General features: G+C 42.6%; 1 protein-coding gene across 2 annotated transcripts in view; it reads right to left on the bottom strand.

Moving 5' to 3' along the window:
* Window positions 1-1,840: 1,840 nt before the first annotated feature.
* Window positions 1,841-20,234, bottom strand: part of MYLK (myosin light chain kinase) — a 231,747-nt gene continuing 213,353 nt past the window's right edge. Inside the window, exons 27-32 of one of the 2 annotated variants that reach the window (XM_075429844.1) lie at window positions 17,300-17,423; window positions 9,292-9,444; window positions 8,167-8,290; window positions 6,817-6,946; window positions 5,823-5,942; window positions 1,841-3,996 (exon numbers count right to left, since the gene is read on the bottom strand). In XM_075429844.1, the coding sequence (XP_075285959.1) occupies window positions 3,749-3,996; window positions 5,823-5,942; window positions 6,817-6,946; window positions 8,167-8,290; window positions 9,292-9,444; window positions 17,300-17,423 (899 nt within the window). In that variant the 3' untranslated portion in view covers window positions 1,841-3,748. Of the gene's footprint in view, window positions 3,997-5,822; window positions 5,943-6,816; window positions 6,947-7,170; window positions 8,135-8,166; window positions 8,291-9,291; window positions 9,445-17,299; window positions 17,424-20,234 lie in introns of those variants that run through there. The other variant, XM_075429845.1, reaches the window with a different exon arrangement.

The raw sequence follows: 20,234 nt of genomic DNA, 5'->3' as shown, positions 1-20,234 counted from the left end.
CGGGTCTGGAATATCTCCAAAGAAGGAGACTCCACAGCCTCTCTGGGCAGCCCGTTCCAGGGCTCCGTCAGAAAGCCGGTTCTGCTGTCACAGCCGTGTTTGTGTGGCCTGATAAACCCATGGCGTTACGTGCGCCTCTCTGGCAGTCAGCAGGGCTCACAATTCAAAGATGACTTTATCAGAATTTCAAACCACAATGTTTTAGTGCAATGTCCCAATAAAAATTCCAAGAAAATTTCAAGAAATAGGTCATTCCTTATTCATGTATGAATGAAAAAATATTTCTGCGTTTCCAAAGCCTGACCCTGGCGTAGAGGTGAGAGCCCTGAAGGCCTGTGCTGTCTTCTGGTGAGCAAAGGGACAGCAATAGCGAAGTCTTTGCATGCCAATCATACGATTAGCAAAGGTCTCTTCATCAACCACAAGCATGGACAAGATGCTTGGGTGGTTGGGCAGGCCTGTAATTAAGCAAATTTTCTGCATATGCAGAAATGTGAGTAGTGAAAACCAGTGGCCAGCCTCTTGACAAGGCTGAATTTGACGCAAAAGGAGTGCAGGAAGGATGAAGCGGTCCCTCAGGGGCAGCGCCGGTGGCTTGGGTAACCGCTGCTGCTGGGGGTTGCTCCCATCCTAGCACACCCCGAGAGCGGCTCTCTGCAAATGTCCTGCGAGCAAGGCAGGGTCTACAGGGAGAGGTAACACCTTTCACTAGACCAGTTAGGGTGGCTGGCAAAAGGAGACAGGACTTCAAATACGTAAAATACCCTCCTCTGGTGGAGTTAGAATAATCGTGCTTCTGTCCTTCAAACACCGCAAAAAATGCAAGGTCAAATGCAGGTTGGAGTCAATTGCTCAGAGCTGAATTAGATACGTATCACATCATTTTTGAGGTAGAGGTCATTGTTTCCTGCAGACTAGAAGGGATGTTAGCAGGAGGCGACGGGGACATGGTAAGCTAGTTACATCCTTGGGGAAAAAGAAAAGTAGGCAGCTTATAGCCTGCGGGACGTGGAAGGACAAGTGAAGGAGGAGAGGGAAGGGAAAATCTGTGCGGGAACACCAGTGTTGGGTCTGTGGGGGCTGATACCCAGCACGTCTCCCCACAGCCCAGGCCATCAGAGCCGGACATTTTGCTGCTTGACACGTGCGCCTGCCTGGACGGAAACCAGCGGTCAGTGAATAACGCTGGGCACATTCACAAGACAGTAGAGCTCATCTCGCAAAGATGGCTGTGTCAAGGGTGAAGATCTGCTCACGAAACGTGTTGCTGCAAGCAGGACGTTTCGCAGTCTGCTCGAGGGAGCTTCTGCGTGGTCCTGCATGGTCCGTGGTGGCTTGGACTGCGTGTGAGAAGAAGTCTGCGTAAAGGCAGGGCAAGCATATTTGCTAAATATTGTCATCTGTACAGGTTTTAGGAACGCTGGTCTAAGCCCACATCTACAGTTAGACTGCCTTGAATTTTTTCGCTCTTGCAGCCTTTCTGAACTACACATTTCCCCACCATAAGGGAATTCTGAGCGGTAAAACCAAACCAGGGCTGGCGTGGTGCCCCTGTCCACGTTTAGGCTGCAGCTGGCTGCGGCGGACGCGGTGAGGCTGGGGAGGTCCGGCAGAGCTGGGCCTGGGAGCGCTGGGCCAGAGCAGGCTCCGCACAGCGCCGGGCTGCGCTCGCAAGCCAGGAGCCGCGCAGCAGCACCGCGGAGACGGAGGGGGCTTCGCCGTTGCCGCCCTGCCCGTTGGTGTGCCAGGCGGGTCTGGACGGAACGGGAGAAGACGGCTGTTACCGACATGCCGAGCCCCGCGAGCGCAGCGACGCCTGCAACAGAGCGTACCAGGAGCATGCTTTGTGGTATTATTTATTTAGGAACTGTGAGTAACTACAGCCGTAGCGGTCTCATTTTAGCAATTCGGATGGTTTAACAAACTGGGAGAACATTAGCATATTTTTATTAAGGTACAAAATACACCTCGTTGTTGCCTAAAACATTTAAAAAAAATGTGAGAAAAGCTCTGTATGCTCTAAATCAGATTCAAAACCTTTTTGTATAAGGAATTGTGGCAATACCGTGTTTAGTATAAGAAGAGGTTTTTATCAACTGGAAAGGAAAAGATGTGCTGGCAATCTGAATTTAGCAACGAAGAGTAAAGCAGTTAAAAACCATCGTGTCACCGACATTAGCTGAGCTTTGAATGTAGAGGAGCAAATCGTATGAAACAGGTACACAACTCGGTAATATCAAACAACCTAAGGCTGATATTGTACACACCTGTATTAAAGTACACTGACTACGTAGTGGTGAGGATTTAAGGTAATGGTTCTTTTTAAAGAGGTAACGTTTGAAATGCAAATGGTTGCGCTTTACACACAAAAAGTGGAAAAGAAAAAGAATCACTTTTGGAATGATGCATAGGTATAAGACACTCTGGTTTTGGATTATGCATATCACCTTGCAGCCTCTGATATTACCTCTGAACAGCAGAAAAAAATTGAAAAGTGCCAATACTGTGAAAGGAAAGCAAAGTTACTAAGTCTGAGTGCATTAGCGATTTCTGAGAAAAAAAATGGGTTTCGGATTGTTTTGTTTTGGTTTTCTGCATTTTAAAAAAATGCAACAGCCTTACTGGTGCAGGTTCAAGACAAAAACAAGACAGTCAAGCTCATAAGGTAGAAATAGGTCCTATATAGGTTAAGATTCTTTGGAAACTGCTAAGTATAAAGCAGTTTGTAATCCAGGCTACTATCTTTTTGGCTACTCCAAATATCTGTGGGAGTTTCCAGCTTATCATCAGTTGAAATCTGTTTTGCAATTGCCAAATAGATGCAAGTAAAACTGTAACTAACCTGGGATTCCACGCACACACACACATGCACATGGAAGTCGCTGAGTGTACGATAACCTGTTTTTCTCACAGCAGCATATATGTATGAATCAGAAAGTCATTATTAGACTGACCAGAACAACAGGAAATATTCTCAGTCTTTGGGTTTTCAGTCTCTCTCTCAAGCGGGCAGCTGTAACTGCACTGAAGTGACAGGTTCTGTAAGGGAAGGGTGACAAGGAGCAATCAGCTCGTTAAAAGTAAGATCCGAAGTATCTCAGGAAACCGCCTGGATGTTGAGCTCTAGCCAGGATGACAGCGGCCCTAACAGCGCACGGAGGAAGGGCAGTAAATGTGTCTGAAGTCAGGGCCATGACATTCTCTTTAAAACAAATGGAGAATGACCCTTACCAACATACAAATTGGAATGCTGGCTGCGTCAGACCTTCCCTTATAGAAGATACTGCTCGAGGAGCAGCCTGTTTCTGAGGACTGGAGAGATTCACTGCGTGTCTGGCTAACGATTCCTTGTGAAGCAGGTCTTGGGGAGCCAGCTTAGCTGCAGTTTTGGCTGAGGAAAGCGACGGTATAGAGCACTGAGCTCAGTAAATAGACTGTTTTTCTTTAAGACGTTCAGAATTTAACTGTAAACTTGTTTTCCATACATTTGGTTTTAAAAATAGATTGGGCAACTTAGCTGGTGACTTACTCAAAGTAAATCCAATCCTGCTAGCAATTTACATTGCCTGCTGACTTGAATTAATGCCCATACATAAAGCAAACAGGTATCAACTGATCATGCTGAAAAAACACCCCCCCAAAGACCTACATATCACACAAGGTGCTTTTGATAACTTGCTTTTCTGAACCTTATAAGGAGAGTCTTTAAATATTTTTTTTTTTATTTTTTTTTTCTTTGAGCCTTGTTTCATTCTTCTTCCTCCTCATCTTCATCTTCTCCTTCTTTTGCCATTGTTTCCACAAGGAGTTCTGCGGTGCACGTGGCTTCCCCAAGGCTGTTAACAGCTTTGCAGGTGTATTTGGCATCATCGTCCCCACACACTTCAGAAATAGTCAAAGAACAGTTCCCATCCTCATCGTAATCTATCTGGAAGTGACGGGACTCCTTGACAGGCTGGTCGTCTTTGTACCACATCACCTCGGGGTCAGGATAGCCTGCAATAGCCCAGAGAGAACAGCGATTGCAATGAACGAGTATTAACTAATCTGTCGTTACTTCAAGCTTTAACTCCACGTCTGTGTACGGACATGCCAATATGCTGATATACAAATATTTCACTGAGTTCTATTTAAAATAAATGTAGATGATCCGAGGCTTTTTTACTTCACGTTTACCTGAAGCAACTTTATTATGAACAGCAAAAAGTTGAAAGCATTGAGGCACTCACTGGATTCCTCTTTCCAGTGCTGCAGCCGTGACTGCAGACCCGGGCAGTGTGTCTCAGCCAGCGAGGGACCCTTAACAGCGTATTTGAGGCTTACCTTCCGGCGCCGCTTTTGTGGGACCCACAGTTCCCAACACTGAGATTTAGAGTTTCAAGGGTAAGGTGTTTTGAGCTACAGCTACAATTCAACATCCTTCTCACGTTGCTCTGTTGTGGCTATTCTGAATCTTCCGCCTCCTAATCTGCTCCTCACACACCACCTTGTCCTGTACGGCGCTCGTTAGGGTACTCGAGGGAGTCTAAGCAAAGCATTTGGATTATGCATCTCAGCAGGAGTTTCAGAGCCTTTTGTGAAGGAAATGGCTCTGCTATACTGGAAGCATCCAGAGCAGGGCTGTGCAATGCATGCTGCAGAACAATCCCTTATACAGTACTCTTGGCTGCTGTAACAAACTGACGGCTTGTTGTCTCAGCCAAGTTCTGGACTGTGACGGGAGGATGACTTCCCACCGAGCAGAAATGAAGTGCAGGAGTCCCTAATACACAACGAACATTGCAGTGGTACGCTGGAAAGTTTGAGACACCAGCCACAGTACATCCATCTACTCTATTCCATGCAGTACTTATTCATGTACCCCTCATGCTGAGCATGCGTCAGCAACAATAATCCACCCTCACATCTCCGCTGTGAGGTAGGAAACACAGGCAGTGAAGGAGGTTAGGAGCACAGAAACAAACAAGCAGAAGGTCAGTGAGGCAGTTTCTGAACCTCATTTTCCGATTAGAAATTGTCTAACATAAACGCATGCAGGATGGTATCTATCTATTTTGATTTAACAGCTCTGCCTTATTTCTAGCTTTTGTCAACAGCTGTGACAGAGAGGCTTCAGTCTCACTGCAGCAGAAGCGCTCGCAGTCTTGGCCTTCGAACTGTTAGGCTGACCAAGCCCAAGCTCCTTCAGAGCCTTCTCACAAACTTATGCTGACTATCTGCACTTTCCAGTGGGAGTTTTTCGTTCTAGAACTCGTAAGTTAAACAAACTGAACAACAGTACAGTACTTCTAGATATGACTTTGGTAACCAGCATCATGACGTTATCCTTACTTCTCATGCAAATACACTTTTAGGGACTTCTTTGCCTTGAATGCAATGTATGTATGGCTTGAAGTTATCTTGAGGTCACCTGAAACTTGTCTGTCATTTCAGACAAGTGACTTCCTACTTATTCTTGGCTTCTGGTGAGCAGTCTCTAAGAGCATACTCCTGCAGCTTACGGTGCTACACTGCATCTTGTTTTTACTGTTTCTACCCTCAAAAATCACCTTACTGTTCCCACTTGCTATTCTGAATTAGTGATTCACACACTGACTCTCAGAGACTTCTGTTCTGTGGCAAGCACAGAGCAAGCCCGTGCAGCTGCAGATAGTTTCTGTTATTGCAACACATTCGTTCTGTGACATGCAGATATTGAAAAAGCAAAATGGCACCAACTCAACAATAATACAGAAAAAAAAATTGACAAACTTAAACAACAGCACAATGCAGAAAGCTAGCAAGGAAGGAAGGAAAGAAACAGATATTCTAAATCAAAGTACCTTCAATTTTGCAGTCAAATCTAGCAGCACTTCCTTCCACCACCTCTATGTCAAGGATTGTTTTAGTAAAATATGGCTTTACATGGGGCTTTTCTTCAGCCACTTCTTCAAGGAAAGCATCTGGAGGAGAGTGAAGAGGTAGTGAATTATTTTACAGGGCATGTTCTCAAAAGATGCATTTTAATTTTTAATTACCAGGCGCTAATGAAAGCATCTTTTATTTCACTTAATTCTGTAAGGCTAATAGGACAGTGAGGACGTAAGCTGCTTCGTTCTATGCCAATCTTTTGCAGCTGCACAAAGATTCAGACCATAAATAGAATGAAATCAACATGCAGGCCACCACGCTACAAATCATCTTTGTTTTTTCCTTGATTTTTTTTTCTGACCGAACTTGCACTTTAGTCAGAGGGGCAAACCCGTTCAGCCGGGATCAGGCCCGCAGGCTGTGCGGACGTGTCAAACTGACTTGCTTGGTTTTCAGAAGTGTCAGACATCTGCACCGCTGACAGTTCCACACCACAAATCCACATTTCAAGCAGGGGCGTAGGGGAATAGTGCAGACGCATTATTTTTGCTCTTAAACACCCCTGTCTGAGGAGCGTGGTTAATGCAGAGTGCATCTCTTGGTTACTGCAAGCGTTAATACTTTGTTGCTGGCTCGCTTGCATGAGAAGGCAATACATCACTGTAATCTTTGTATAAACATGCATTCTCAAACTGACAGAAAGTGCAGCTGACAAATCTGCCTTAATTCTTTGGCTTTAAAAAGAGAAGGGTTTACTGCCCATACTTATACAGGGGCATTCTGAGTAGCAGAACAATATGAGAACAACAAAATTTTGATAGATTTCTTTAAAAAAAGGAAGGTAAAAACAGAGAAAGAGAGCGAGCAGAAATAACCAACGTGATGATCGGTCTGTAGCATTTTGCTAAAAGTTTTAATAAGATTCATCACAGAGAGGTAAAAATATGGTGCAGCAAAATTCCTTACCTTCATTCTCTACCTTGTCTGCATTGATAGGGCTGGTCGGCGAGCTCCCAGAGGCCTTCCTCCCACTCATGCCAGAAATCATTGCCATGGACGACAGTCTTCCTATTGCTCGGACAGCATGGCCTGTTTTCTAAGACATAACATAAAAGGCTTCTGATCAATCCAGTCCAAAAGGCATGTGATTTTCTGCAACAATTGTGCTTCGGACAAATTATCTGGGATCTCCGCAAACCTCGCTGGAATTGTTGGACAAACTGCTTATATATAGCTCTGATGTTTTAGGAGAGACAGAGCAGGCTGGTCCGAATTACCAAATTTAGTTGCAAATATAAACTTCCCCTGATGAACTCATACCTAAATGAATGTCTCTGTTCGCTGCGGATAAAAAGCACTGTGCAAGAGGAGGGCCAGCAAAAACGCTATGTCCTGTTGAACTGGAGCTTAACTCTGGTGGCGGACGGCGCTCTCAGTAGCCACATGGGCTGGACTGAGTTTCGTCAAGGACGAATAACCAACCAGCTAATATGGAATGAATGAGAAAGTACCGTCTGCACGATGGAAGCAGACCTCCGAAAGGCTCAAGGATCAACCACCAGGATACTAATATATCCTCAAACTACATTGCCTCTATTATGGACACTTGTATTTTTGTACAGCTTGCATGAGATCCTAGGAAACACGTACAGTAGAATGTAAAAGGAAATATAAGGTAGATTTACATAAATGAATATTTTGTAGGCTACTCAAAAGGCTGGATCCAGGATTTTATACATCAACTCCTCCAGCTGTCAGAATGGCACAGATGGCCCTGCTACAACCGTTCCAGCATTAAGAGAGAAAGAAGATATGGAGACCAAATACATCAAAGAAAATTATTAAACCAGTCTGACCGAATCCACGAGAAGCTTGGTGCTCCACCAGGAAAGAACTACTGGCTTAGGAGAATGAAACTACCACAAAACTACCTTTAGAGAGGCCAGGTGGATCAGCTTTTCCCTAGCTGTTCAGGTTTGTGAAGGAGAACATCATCCCCCAGCCCTCAGTGGCATGGAGAGGGTAGGGAGGAGAGACGGTCATACCCCTGGGAGAACAGGAAGAGCTATCTTTGAACTCATGTGCCTTTTAGTAGCCTGAAATGGCAGCATCACGTCTTATATGTGTGCAGCCGTGCACCCTTCTACTGCTCGCCCGTAGAAACCAAACCTGCTTTACTGCATTCATCCTCGGCCACACCGGAGTTTCCACCCGCAGCAGAAACCACCCGGCATGACATGTTTTTCAGAATCATAAACATCAGGAAGAAAGAGACTTGTTAGGATAACAAGCTCAATTCTATGTCCTCTTCATTACCTGCCATTTTCTTCTGGCCATATATTTCTTCATCCTATCTTTGGAAAGTTTTTTGGCTTCCATGTTTTTGGTGTCTTTTTGCAGCCAAGGATGCTGAAGACATTGAGTACAATTTAAGCGACTCCTGTTTTTATATAAAAAGACTAGTCAGTGTTGCCATTAACGATGGTTGAACCTACCTGCTTTAACATTATTTTGCGCTCTCTTTTCTGAGAGCTGATTTTTCCATTTCCTAAATTTAGCGACAGAGATCACATGGCACTGCTTTCCCAGCCGTGCTTACTTCTTAAACTCACTTTCACAATTTCTGTAGGTTTTTTTGAGAGAAAACTGTGCATTTTTAAGTGTTAATAAAACATTATAAAACAAAGCATGAAAAGCCCTATGTTTCAGGCATGGAACACGTACAACAGAGCCACAATGGCAATGATTCAGCCCCCTCATGCTGGCAGAACCCTGTCCCAGGTCTCCTTTCCGTCACTTACAGAGATTTCCCCTCTCCCACCCCTTAATACCCTCCTTCCTCGCAGCACTGAGCATTTAACAACACAGAAATGTCCAAAGCTCTGTTCAAGCCACACCCGTTCTTCACTTTGTGCGTGGTACACAGACCAATAACCCTCTGTTCTCCATCCACCCGACTGCAGGCTCGCTGGAGGAAGAACATTTTCTTCCCTTGGACTGTTCAGAGTCTGCTGTGAACAGGGCTCCAACTCTCTTTTTTTTTTTCTTGCTTGTTTACTAGATTTATAGCAAAGCTGCCTACTCAGAGGTACCGCACTTCAAAGCAACACATGGAAATAAATATAGCAAAATTGCAGCCCATTCAGGTCAAGACAGAAAGTGGCATGCAGGAACCTGTGTCACGCTACAGGGAAGAGAAGAGCAGCCACACAAAACCTCAGGCTGCATCTTGCCTGAGGGAAGGGAAAGGCAGGGCTCCATCAGGACCCTGCACCCTAACACAAACGAGAGCTGCGCGCAGGGACAGACGGGCACACAGAGCTGCTTATAAAGTATCGCCAGGGGTGCCTGCGCCGAGGGGCAGATGCGCAGTGGGGAAACAGGAATGACCAGTTCAGCTAAATGCAAGCATAGAAATTGTATCAACTCTGACAGCTTTACTTCATGTCTTTCTTAAGTAGATTGCTGATAAAGTCCTTGGCATCGTCAGAGATTTCGTCAAAAGCCTCATCATCGAAGTCCCACGTTGCTGAGGTAACATTGGCTAGGGTTTCGTTGTCGTTGTCTCCCATGAAAGGAGAAAGTCCACTGACCCTGGGGACAGAACAGACAGACACAAAACAAGCAGTGTCAATTTGCAAATTATCTGAGGAGCAAATTAAAATCGCGTGTGACATCTCCTATGCTCTGCAGAGATTTATCAGTAAAAGCTTTTTTTTTTTTAAAAAAAAAAAAAAGGACTCTGCTAATTACATATAGTCTTATGGGAAGGGAACTGGAATTTTGACTGCAAAACTGAAAGGAAAATTTCTGCTTTCTCTTTTCTGTTTTTGAGGAGAGAACTAGAATTAGATGAAAGTGGAGCATACTAGTTTGTTAAATGACTTTTCTAGTGCTGCATAAATAATACTGCAATTTTATTTGGGTATTCAAATTCAAGCTGAGTAGCTTTTTTCTTTTTTTTCCTTGTGCGTTCAGAATGATTTTGCTACATTTACTGTCAAACCAAGTTTTTTTGTACAGTTTATTCCACTTACTCCTGCAGAGAGAGCCCAATAAGATGCATCACGAAATCATGAAATCCACAGGGCTACTTTGTAAACAAAACTACCTTGAATTATATAGCCAGATAAACCGGTGCTAAGTCACTGCAGGCTGTAGAGTTATGCAGATGCATCCAAAAGTAATTTGCTCTTTATGTTCTCAATCAGTCATGATGATGCATAAAATGAAAATAATACTCTTTTATAACCTAAGGTGAGCTGCCAAGGCTTTTTACTCAATATAAGTGATAAAGTGCCAGTGAAAGGCAATTACAGAACATCATGGTGTCATTTTTCGGAGTATCTTTCTCCGGTTGAGCGTTGTCCTTTATTATACCGTACCTTTGTGCATCCAGATACTTTTGATTCCTGTATATATCGCCCTTTCAGCAAAAATTTTCAGGTGAAAGGTTACTTATTCCTTATAACTACAAGTTATTCAGTTTTCCAGGTCTTCTTCCTGGCATGCAATTTAGATAATAACCGATTCTTTGTGAAATTTTACAGACTTTACTTGCTTTCTCTGTACAATCATGTTAACCGGTTAAATTACATCTCAACAGTAGAACTTTTTTTTTTTTAATATGGAATAGAACTGGAGTTTAGGGTTCTGAAAATACTGTATGGTAGAATATCGTGATGCTACTGAATATCACAGAACAGACTGGCAGAAAAAGAGATTGGGATCAAATAAAGTGAGCTACTAGAGTACTAATATTAGTATAATCTCCTCCTCCAAAGTTATTTTCCTACTCTTTTGTCACTAATTACATTCAAAATCTGATTTGGAACATGTTCCTAAGGATTTTACTTCTATAAGCAAAGCAGAAACACACACTCTTTGAAGCCTCAGACAAAGCAAGTACTAAATCTTTTACCATTTCTGGAAGTTGTGTGCAGTACAGCTGAGTCTAGAATCTTACATGTATACTACAGAAATTCGCTAGTAATAATACATGAGGTGAAGATAAAAGGTTTGTTTCTTCTCAGGCAGAAAGAGGTAAATCAGAACAGAAGGTATTTGCTGTCCTACTTCCCATTATATGGGGTGCGTTCAAATGCCCCGGTGAAGCACAACTTTATAAATGTATAAGGTGGCATAAACCCTTTTATGAACATATAATAGACACGAGTTGCTGAAAGATTTGCATACCAAAAAATGCTCACATAAACCAACTTCACCATGACTGTCCTCTGTCTTTGACACTTACTTTGCTGGAAGAGCCCAGGTTTATGCCCGATAGCACTGGAGAGCTGGTACAGCTGCTGTGCGGTGGGAGACTCTGTTCGGCCCTCACAGCCGGGTAAATCGTTCAAGCAAAATCTCTGTCCGGGAATCCGCAAAGCACTCCTGCAGGGCCTTAAATCTGTCTCCACGCCAATATTTAAGCACTTTCCTATTCATGACAATGTCATTGTTCTCTATAATGTTTTTGAAAGTGAAAAAATCTCGTCCAGACTGCAGTTCTAAGTTTTGGGTTCCAGACACTGATTGCTAAGTTGTCTCTTTTTTGCCTGTGTAGTAAGTGCAATAATCTCTCAACCAACACAGCAGCTGCTAAAAGGCTCACATTTTATACAAATGAAGGGTCTGTGAATTATTTCTTTAGTTCACTGTCGATACAGGAGCTGTACGCCTTCCCTTCATCCAGTCAAGCTTCCAGAGGACGCACTTGGGCAGCCAGAGCCGTAACAATCCCGTTCCCCTTCAATACTTGATCAAAGTATGGCAAAGGTGACCTCTGCACAGTATTACCACAGAGAGGATTGTGCAGGTCTTGTGCTACATTAGAGAATATTTTGGCCTATTTCCAGAGATTAAAGCTGCAGTCCTGAGAGATCATTCCCATGCTAAAAAGGCTGCTGCAGATACAGAGACATTGCTTCATGTGGAGACACCACTGCTCCGTGCTTCCATAAGAGGCAGTGCTTATAAAGACATCTAGCTTTCTGGGCACAGGGATGCTGCGTGTCACACGCAGCTTTTGAGGGATAAGAATAAATACGAGGAAATTAGGGAGGAGGAAAAAACTCTTTGGTTGTTTTGGTTGGCTTTTTTTTTTTTTTTTTTTTTTTTTAAGAATTGCATGACAGAATTATCTGATAAAATCTTAAAGGCTGTGGTAGGACTGGACCATCCCATGCATTTGGTAAATTACTGGATGGGTATCGGTGAAGCCTCCATGCACTTTGTCATTTCCAAACAGCGGTGTAACAGTGTCCATTTCAATGATTCACTGAACCTAGTTTCATATTTTGGAATGTACTGTTGCAAATTTGTAAGTCTAAAATAATTTTCTCTCTCTACCACAGTTTTACTCTGTGAATCAGTTGCCTTGCCATGGAAATACTTTTAAGGAAAACTAGATCCTTGTCTATAGTCAGAAAACAAAATCCAGCAACTAGTGTAGATTATAACCAGAAATTCTTATCTGTAGCACAGATTTCATTGACCTAAGTCTTGGTTGTTCATTTCTTCATACCCATTTAAAGTAATAATGTCCCAGAAACTCTTTTGCCAGATTATGGAAACAATTTCTTTTTGGAATGCTGCAGCTAAGTGATAAAGATGAGCTACCGCTCCAGAAAATTAATACTGAGCTGACAACTGCAAAGTTACTGTTAGACAAGCAGCAAGTTGTTTACTGAAAACATTTTTCCAGCTACTTCACCAGGCATCTTCCTGGCATGTTAAGAACCATTTGTTTAGACAATCTTTCACAGTTTCCACTTCTAAATAAAGAAGAAGGATATTTTATCGTCCAGAAGTTCCTTAATATTTATTGGTCTGTTCTAACAAAGCTCTGAGTGCAGATTTAGAAACGTTAAGATCAAAAGGTTCCAGTGTGGTCGCCAGTCTCACTACCTGTGTAACACACAACAGCATTGAATTTGGAAATCTTTGCATGAGGACTGCCACTAATCTGGGCAGGATGAGTTTACTGCATGTCTCAAAAGGGAGACTCTGAGCATTCCTCTGCAAGCAGTGTTTGCAGCAGCAGCTGATTTGGGTGGACGACACCGAGCTGCTCCTCACAGTCTTTGCATGTATTAGCAGTGATAGAAGGGAACAGACTGCAGTATGAAGAGTACTCTCTGCTTCTGATAAACCTGTGCAGGTCATGTCCAATAAGCACATGATAATGCCAGCACCCTGGAGGTCATGAAGTAATTCAATTCTTTTACAAGTGAAGTAAGACAAATAAATAGTCTCAGGCTGCTTTGTGGAGGACTTGCATCCACTGGACAAAACCACCTTTTCCTTAGCTGAGGGCTGACTGACTCCCACCCCGGTCGTCTCAGGGAAGAAGCAGACCACTGAGCCCCTGGGCAGGGAGACAGCTCACTGCCGAAGCAAGGGGGTGACTCTGCTCTCGTCCTTGTTTTACGTGCCCGGTGGATTAATGAGGAAACGTGATTTGCCAGTGTCACTGAACAAATAACTCATTTGCTTTCGGGCAGTATGGTCATGACATTAAAGCCCTCCTAACTTGCTTTATTGAAAGAACAAGGAGTGCTCTCTCATCTTTATATTAACAAGGCTTAAATTTTTAATATGACATGGAGCCAAGTGTAAGCCAGCAGTGTGAGTGTCTTGCCTTACCAAAGTCTCAAGTCAGCACATCCGAAAGGTGAATGATGCTGAAAGATCTTTCAACCAACCCAAACTGCCAAACGGGAGGAATAACAGCAGTCATGAATACCACACTAGATAAAAAGGAAAGGGAATGTTTGAAGAATTTGGGTGCATGTTAATAGGAAGGTGATGAAGGGAAAAAAGTATACAGCAAGATCAAATGTGATATTAAAGAACAGCCTAAGATATAGCATATTAAAAAATTATTAATTGTTTGACATCAGCTACTCTGAAAAGATAAACACTACCTGGCAAGCAAGAAGATAAACACTGCCATAAAGCAAGAAGAACTAATGGAACGTAAGCAGAGGTTTGAATCAGCCACAGAAATTCCTCCCTGAAACTAGTCAGATTCTACAGTGACAGAAGGGAAAGGGCTATCCACTTTCAGTGCACGTACATGCAGCGCTGAAATCTTAGACTGAAATTTGGTTTGAAATAAAAATAGAATTTAGAAATTATTTCAGCTTACTAAATATTGGAAACATTATCCAAGTGGATCATCAGAAAAGAAGCAGAAATAGAAAAAACAACAAACAAATTCAGCAATTCCCAGAAGAATAAATGGGACAGAGCTGGAAGGAATTTGGAGGTTTAACCGTCATTAGATAAAGATTATTGTAAATGCAAAAGAAAGACTGAAATAGACATAAATGGAGATGGTATACACGAGCTATAGTATTTGTAGCCTGTTCCTTCAAAGGTAATCAACTCAAATATGTGGGACAGTACTTTGATGCAGAACAGCAGAGAGAAAGATAAAAGCGGAAGATGAAAAGCATGAGGTGGAGAACACAAACAAGGAAATTTAAGGAAGAACAAAGACTGATGAGGAGACAGGACTGAATAAATTCTACAGAAAGATTAAAAGGATTTAATATGTAGCTTAGAAATGTGGAAAGGGAGCCCGTGAGCTGTAGGATGGAATTAGGTCAGTTGTGCCATAAGGAAGACAGATGCAGCATCCCAAGGGAGAGTGCGATATCTGTGCTTGCGCCTGCGTAGCAGAAGGCTGGGAGAGGGGTTTTGCTGCAGGGTTTTGGAGGAGCGCTGTCACTGTTTCCTACTTGAGATTACATCCCACCCATTCATTCTTCTGCAGGGAAGCCCCTTCACCCAGAGATCTCTTTAGCAGCTCTTTCCTAAACCTGGTTTGTATTCATTGTTGTACAGGACCTCATGGAAACACGGTCTCCTTCTAGGCAGGTTACAGGGCTCTCAACACGCTTGAATCCTACTGTTATGTCAAGTATGCTATAGCCTGCTCCCTGCCACTTCCTACGGGACCTATGATGGACAGAGCAGCTTTGGGCCACCAGCTGCCTGCAGCAGACCTGTCCTTAAGCCCAGTGCTGCTGCAGTGCTCACCTCGTCCTTCGTGACCCCACTCACCAGCGCAGGGGAAGAGGGGATGCAATGCTGATTTACAAGCACAGGGGTGGTGCACCAGACAGGCACCAAATGAGTGAGTCTTACACTTCGTGCATGAGATTTGGCAGTTCTGAGCTTATAATCAAAACAGGAAAGCAGAGCTACAACTAAAGAGAGATGCATTTCTCAACGACTTTTATTTGCATTCTGTAATGATGATGTGATGGTCCGTTTTGGGTAATGGCTCATAGCTGTGAGTCTGCAAAAATAGCTGGGCTTTGAGGAAGTGAAGACAGATTGGGAGCCTCTCGCTCTGGGGTGGAGAGGGAAAGTCCAAGCGATGACTCACAGGTCTTCCCTAACTTCTGTTACTTTATTCTTATGGCAAGAAAGACAGAAGCCGATTATTACTGTTAATCATTATTGTGGCAATAGCTATGCATCAAAAAGATTTTCGTTGCATTTGGGTAATGTATTTTTACCCTCACGAGAAATTAAGTGAGGTTGAAGTCACCTTAGCAAACAAATCATTTCATAATATATTTCACAAGGCATATTGGGTCACCTGAACCAAGAGTAACACCACCTCAGTCCCATCAGCTGAACGTTACAGCATCCAAATATCTTGCTTCTGGTGGCACAGAGGAACTGGGAAGAAGCAGTTCTGCTGCTGCCGGCAGACTGGACTTTGGCAAGACGTTTCACCTTTTCTCCATCTGTTCCACCTGCTCCCTTTGCCTTGCCTAATTAGACGATGACGATGTTCTCCAGCCCGTGCTGTACTGGAGCAGCAATCCTGGTTGCGTGCCTTAGGGGCACATAGTACTGCTATCCCCAGTTTTTGCCTCGGTTGTCTGACACGTCACTGCTTATACTGTAAACACACAAAAACTCATCATATACTTTGATACTAAATGACAGCAAGCGACCCCCCAAACGTGCGTGTCCCGCTGTGGTTAAGGTGGTGTTCCTTAACGTGCAAGAGGCCTCTAGAGGGCAATGCAGCATTGATGTAACTGTTCGGTCGCCATCGCTGGGCAGGCAGCCTGGGATCTCCATACCACTCTTCCAGGGCCCTGTAACTTAGGAGGCCTCAAAAGCTGGAGAAATAAATGAATTTGTCTTCTGAGTACTGCGTGTGTGGTCTACATTATTCGAACTACAGAATGATCCAAACAAGCTTTCAAGATCTAGAAAGAAATGATGGAAGTGAATGGAAAATAAAGGTCCTGTAAATAAACTGGCAGAGCAAAGTGACCTTGAAGAGTGTAGCATGCTTCACATAAGAAACAGAAGATAACAGAAATATTCAGAGTCTCTTCTGGGAGTAAGAGAGTTGATGTAGTGGCCTTTGCACAGGACAGGAAAGAAAATTACATTGCTTAGTTTGGACATGAAAAAAAGTATGAGAACAAGTATAGGTTGACAGGGCAAGCAGGATCACAGGAAGACTGAATAAAGATGAGGCAAACAACTGCGCATTGCCAGGTGCCACAGAAGAGGGTAGCCAGGGCAGAGGGAACTCTTTAAAAAAGAAAGTCAGGTACTGAGAGAAGCCGTTTAGAAGAATGAATGCAAAACAGATCTGCAGTTTACTTACTATTGAAACTGGAGCAAGCATGAAAGAACCATGCTCCAAACTGAGCTTCTCTTTTCATTTTTTTTATATGGCATCAAATGTGTAAAGTCACGGTTGGAAGAAGATGGCTTGCTATTCTAGGCATGGAGATCCTATTTCCATATGTATTTCTCTAGACCCACTGAAGTTCATAACCACGTGTTATCAAATCACATATAAAGATCAAATCAAATACCGAAATACACAGCCAAGAGCTGCAGCTAACCATCCTCTAAAATATTTCCATGAGCTTGATCCACACTGCTGGTATAATGTATTTATCCAGTGGTTTGTGCTTAGTAAGAAATTAAAATGCACTGTGAACAGACATGGTAATGCTGGGGTACTTTAGTCTGTCCCATGAGGGATATAATCTGAACAAGACCCCAAAATTTCACAAAAATTTTCTCTCTTGGGAATAAAAGAATGGAAATTATCAGTTATTAGTGCATGCCAAAACATTTCTCTTTCACATCTGGGAAGGCAAAATTGTTTAAAGTTAATAACAAAATACTGTCACCTTGTCTTTTTAAATGAGATGAAGCGTTGCTGGTTTATGATGTAAGATATTAAACACTAAATGGCTGAATTTGCAGAACTGCTAGTTCTGCGGTTTACCAGTTACACCCTGCAGAGGACAGAGAATTTTTATTAAACACATTAAGGCTGCTAATTAGAATACAACAGGCCTCAAAATTGGAGAAGAAATGAGAAGTTGATGGAAAGTTTGTATGTTCAGCAGCTCTCAGGATTTGTATTAGGTCTAGCAAAGGTACTCACAAAATGTAGCAGATAACTCCTATACTCCACATGTCTGTTTCATATCCAATGGGTTCATAGTTTATAACTTCTGGAGCCACAAACTCAGGTGTCCCAAAGAGAACTTTCAGAGAACCTGCATTTTCTGAGAGGAATGAAAGAGAAAACCATTACTTGCTGCAAGCAGATTTTTAAAATCCATTATTCCCCAGTATCAGGAAAACCAGTTTTGCCCTCGTAGTTGCAATTTTATTAAAGATCTTTATCAGAAAAAACAATAATTCCTGAACTGCTGTTTTCTTAGCTGCTATATGTATAGCAATAAAGATCTGTTTATTAAGCATCTTCAAGCACACAGCACTGTACAAGGCACATAATAAGAAGGTTCCTGTTGTAAGGAGTTTCCACAAGACCAAGTCTAAGAAAGGGGAAAACTTTTAGTGTATGCTTCAGATTGGGACGTCCTGAAGTACAAAATTTTTTGAGCCTCCATCACTTCAAGTGTGTCACAAAGGAACTTTAGAATTCCAGTGTTAAAAAGAAGTTGAAGTTTTCACAAATTACCGAAGATTTATCAAAGCTCAGGGATCTGCATTTTATGGTAAAGAGAAACAGTAGTGATAATATTGCAATGAGAAGAAACAACTATTTTATTCCAACCCATACTTTATAGTTTAAACAGGAAATAAAATCAATACTGGGTTTGGTTCTGAAATTTGAAGTGCACAGGTCAGTGATGAGACAAGAAAAGAAGCAGATGCTGTGTACCTGTCAGATCACTGTGTGATGGTCACTGGGCTTGAGCCTGTTCTCAAAACCAGGCTTGCCTACAAGCACACCTGTGGAACTCCAAAGTGGTGAAGGGGAACCTCAAATACTCAGCCATCAGCTGCCACTTCAGACTTTTACTCAGCTGGCCTGCAGCACAGGTGTCCTGCGTTTGGCTCTGCTTAAACACAGTGTGGATGCTTTTAAAGTGATCTACAGTGAAGCTGCTGCTAGCAACTTGAGCTGAAAGAATGAGGTCATGGGACATGTGAACTTGCTCTTCAACTTTCTTGTGCTGACCCATCAGTATTGCTCTACTGGAAAATGCAGTGATGAAGGTAGAATAACAACCTCTACAGAACCTAGTATTGCCAGTTTATGTTGCCGGTGTGCAACTATGAGTGATACGTCTAACTTTTTGTCACAGTGTGAAACACAACACAAGTCATTTAGATAGAAATTATTAGGCAAATCTCAATGGGCTCATTTTCATTGATGCTTATTCCAAATAGGATGGGAAGAAGAAGAAAACAATACACAAGGTCAGGTAGTAAGGAAACTAAGGAATAGATTAGGGACTGGGAAAAAAATCTCAGTAAAAATTTTATATTATGACAGTATAAAAATGTCAGGAAATAAATTGTTTCTGACTTGAAACAGGCTTGGATTTAGGTTGAGAAACTCTTGTCCAGTCTGCACATGTGCCTGAGCAATCAGTATTTGCCTGAAGTGAGATTCGTTGCATTATGTTTATCTTTTGTGCAAGAGCAGTGTCCAGATTAGGCACAGTAGAATGACATAGTGAGGAACCATCCCTCTCTCAGGGAGATTACCATCTAAACAGAACAGCTATGAATGGGAAGAAAACCAGATGTAACAGATTCCAGTCCTGCCTCTGTTAAGGTTACCAGAAGTACAGAGATTTGCAGCTCTATAATCAAGAGAAAAGCTTAAAAAACCTCAAACAGCAGCAGGTCAAAGTTTTGAGAACACTACAATAGGAGCTACTTGTCCACAACACTGAATCTTTACAGAATATTTTTATTTACCAGAACTTCCTCTACCAAGTTTGGCAACATAAGTGCTGATGCTAATACTGACTCCGCACCTACAGTCACCTCCACTGAAAGCTGTTAAGCCATTTCATAAAATGTAATCATACACCCAAGTTAGTACTCTTTTGGGGTATGCAAATCCCCAACTTATCAAGTGAAAATTGAAGGATATATGGGGTTAATAACTTGCCTAATGATTGAACAGCATGCCTGAGGCAGCTTTTAAGCACTACCACAGTAATTCACGCACAGTCGTGCCAGTTTCCCTTTTTAATTGCTGTGAAACCCTTTTTGCTCTGCTTAGGTATGGTGATAGTAAATTAATTGCAGAAACCTCATTTTTGCATGTTATCCCTGCTTTCAGAGACCCTGCCGTGCAGAGAGTACCCATTTCTAGAGACAGAAACAGACAGAAGATTGCCTGGGAGCAGCCCCAGGAAATCACCTACATCGTCTCCTGCAAGTTCACCAGCACCAAGACTTTCCTGCCAGATGTCCGACTCGCCTTTAAAAAGCACGTTCAAAAGCTATTCCACAACATCCCTACACTCATATAGCCAGAGTTTTCTGACCTCAAAAAGTAGGATTCTTTTCCTAATACCCAATCTAAACTGACTTAGCCTAAAACAAGGGCAAGGTCTTCTCCACAGTGGCAATGAGCAGTGACAGATCACCCTTCCTTTTCCAAGCACAGATGGGAAGCCGAAGATTCCATCTTCCCATTTGCCGCCTTTGTAAGGTCAACACCCACATTTTTTTCCAAACTATTCATATGAAAAATTACTGACATTCGTCACATAGAGCCTATTTTCTAAAAGCTTCATTGTGATCGTCCAAATCTCAGGCTCAGATTTTCACATCCAAGTTTGGAGGCTTTTCTGTGCACTGTGTAAACTACCATGAGCCACTGTGTATGCAAAAGGCTGGTGTAAGAGAAGTGTTGCCCATAGGTCAGAGAAATGTGTTTGTGAAAACATGGCATTGGAGTGCAAGCATACAATGTGAAACAACTAATACAGAATAATAAAGAATAAGGCATTTTCTATGCAATAATATGTCAAATCTTTACCCAGATGTTTACAAGCTTAGTACACAAGTAGGATCTGTGTTTGGATATCCCCTAGTTCAGACAG

The sequence above is a fragment of the Opisthocomus hoazin genome, chromosome 9, assembly GCF_030867145.1.
Source record: "Opisthocomus hoazin isolate bOpiHoa1 chromosome 9, bOpiHoa1.hap1, whole genome shotgun sequence".
Taxonomy (NCBI): domain Eukaryota; kingdom Metazoa; phylum Chordata; class Aves; order Opisthocomiformes; family Opisthocomidae; genus Opisthocomus; species Opisthocomus hoazin.
Note: the sequence above shows the minus strand (reverse complement) of the source record. Positions and strands in the feature narration are given on the sequence as shown.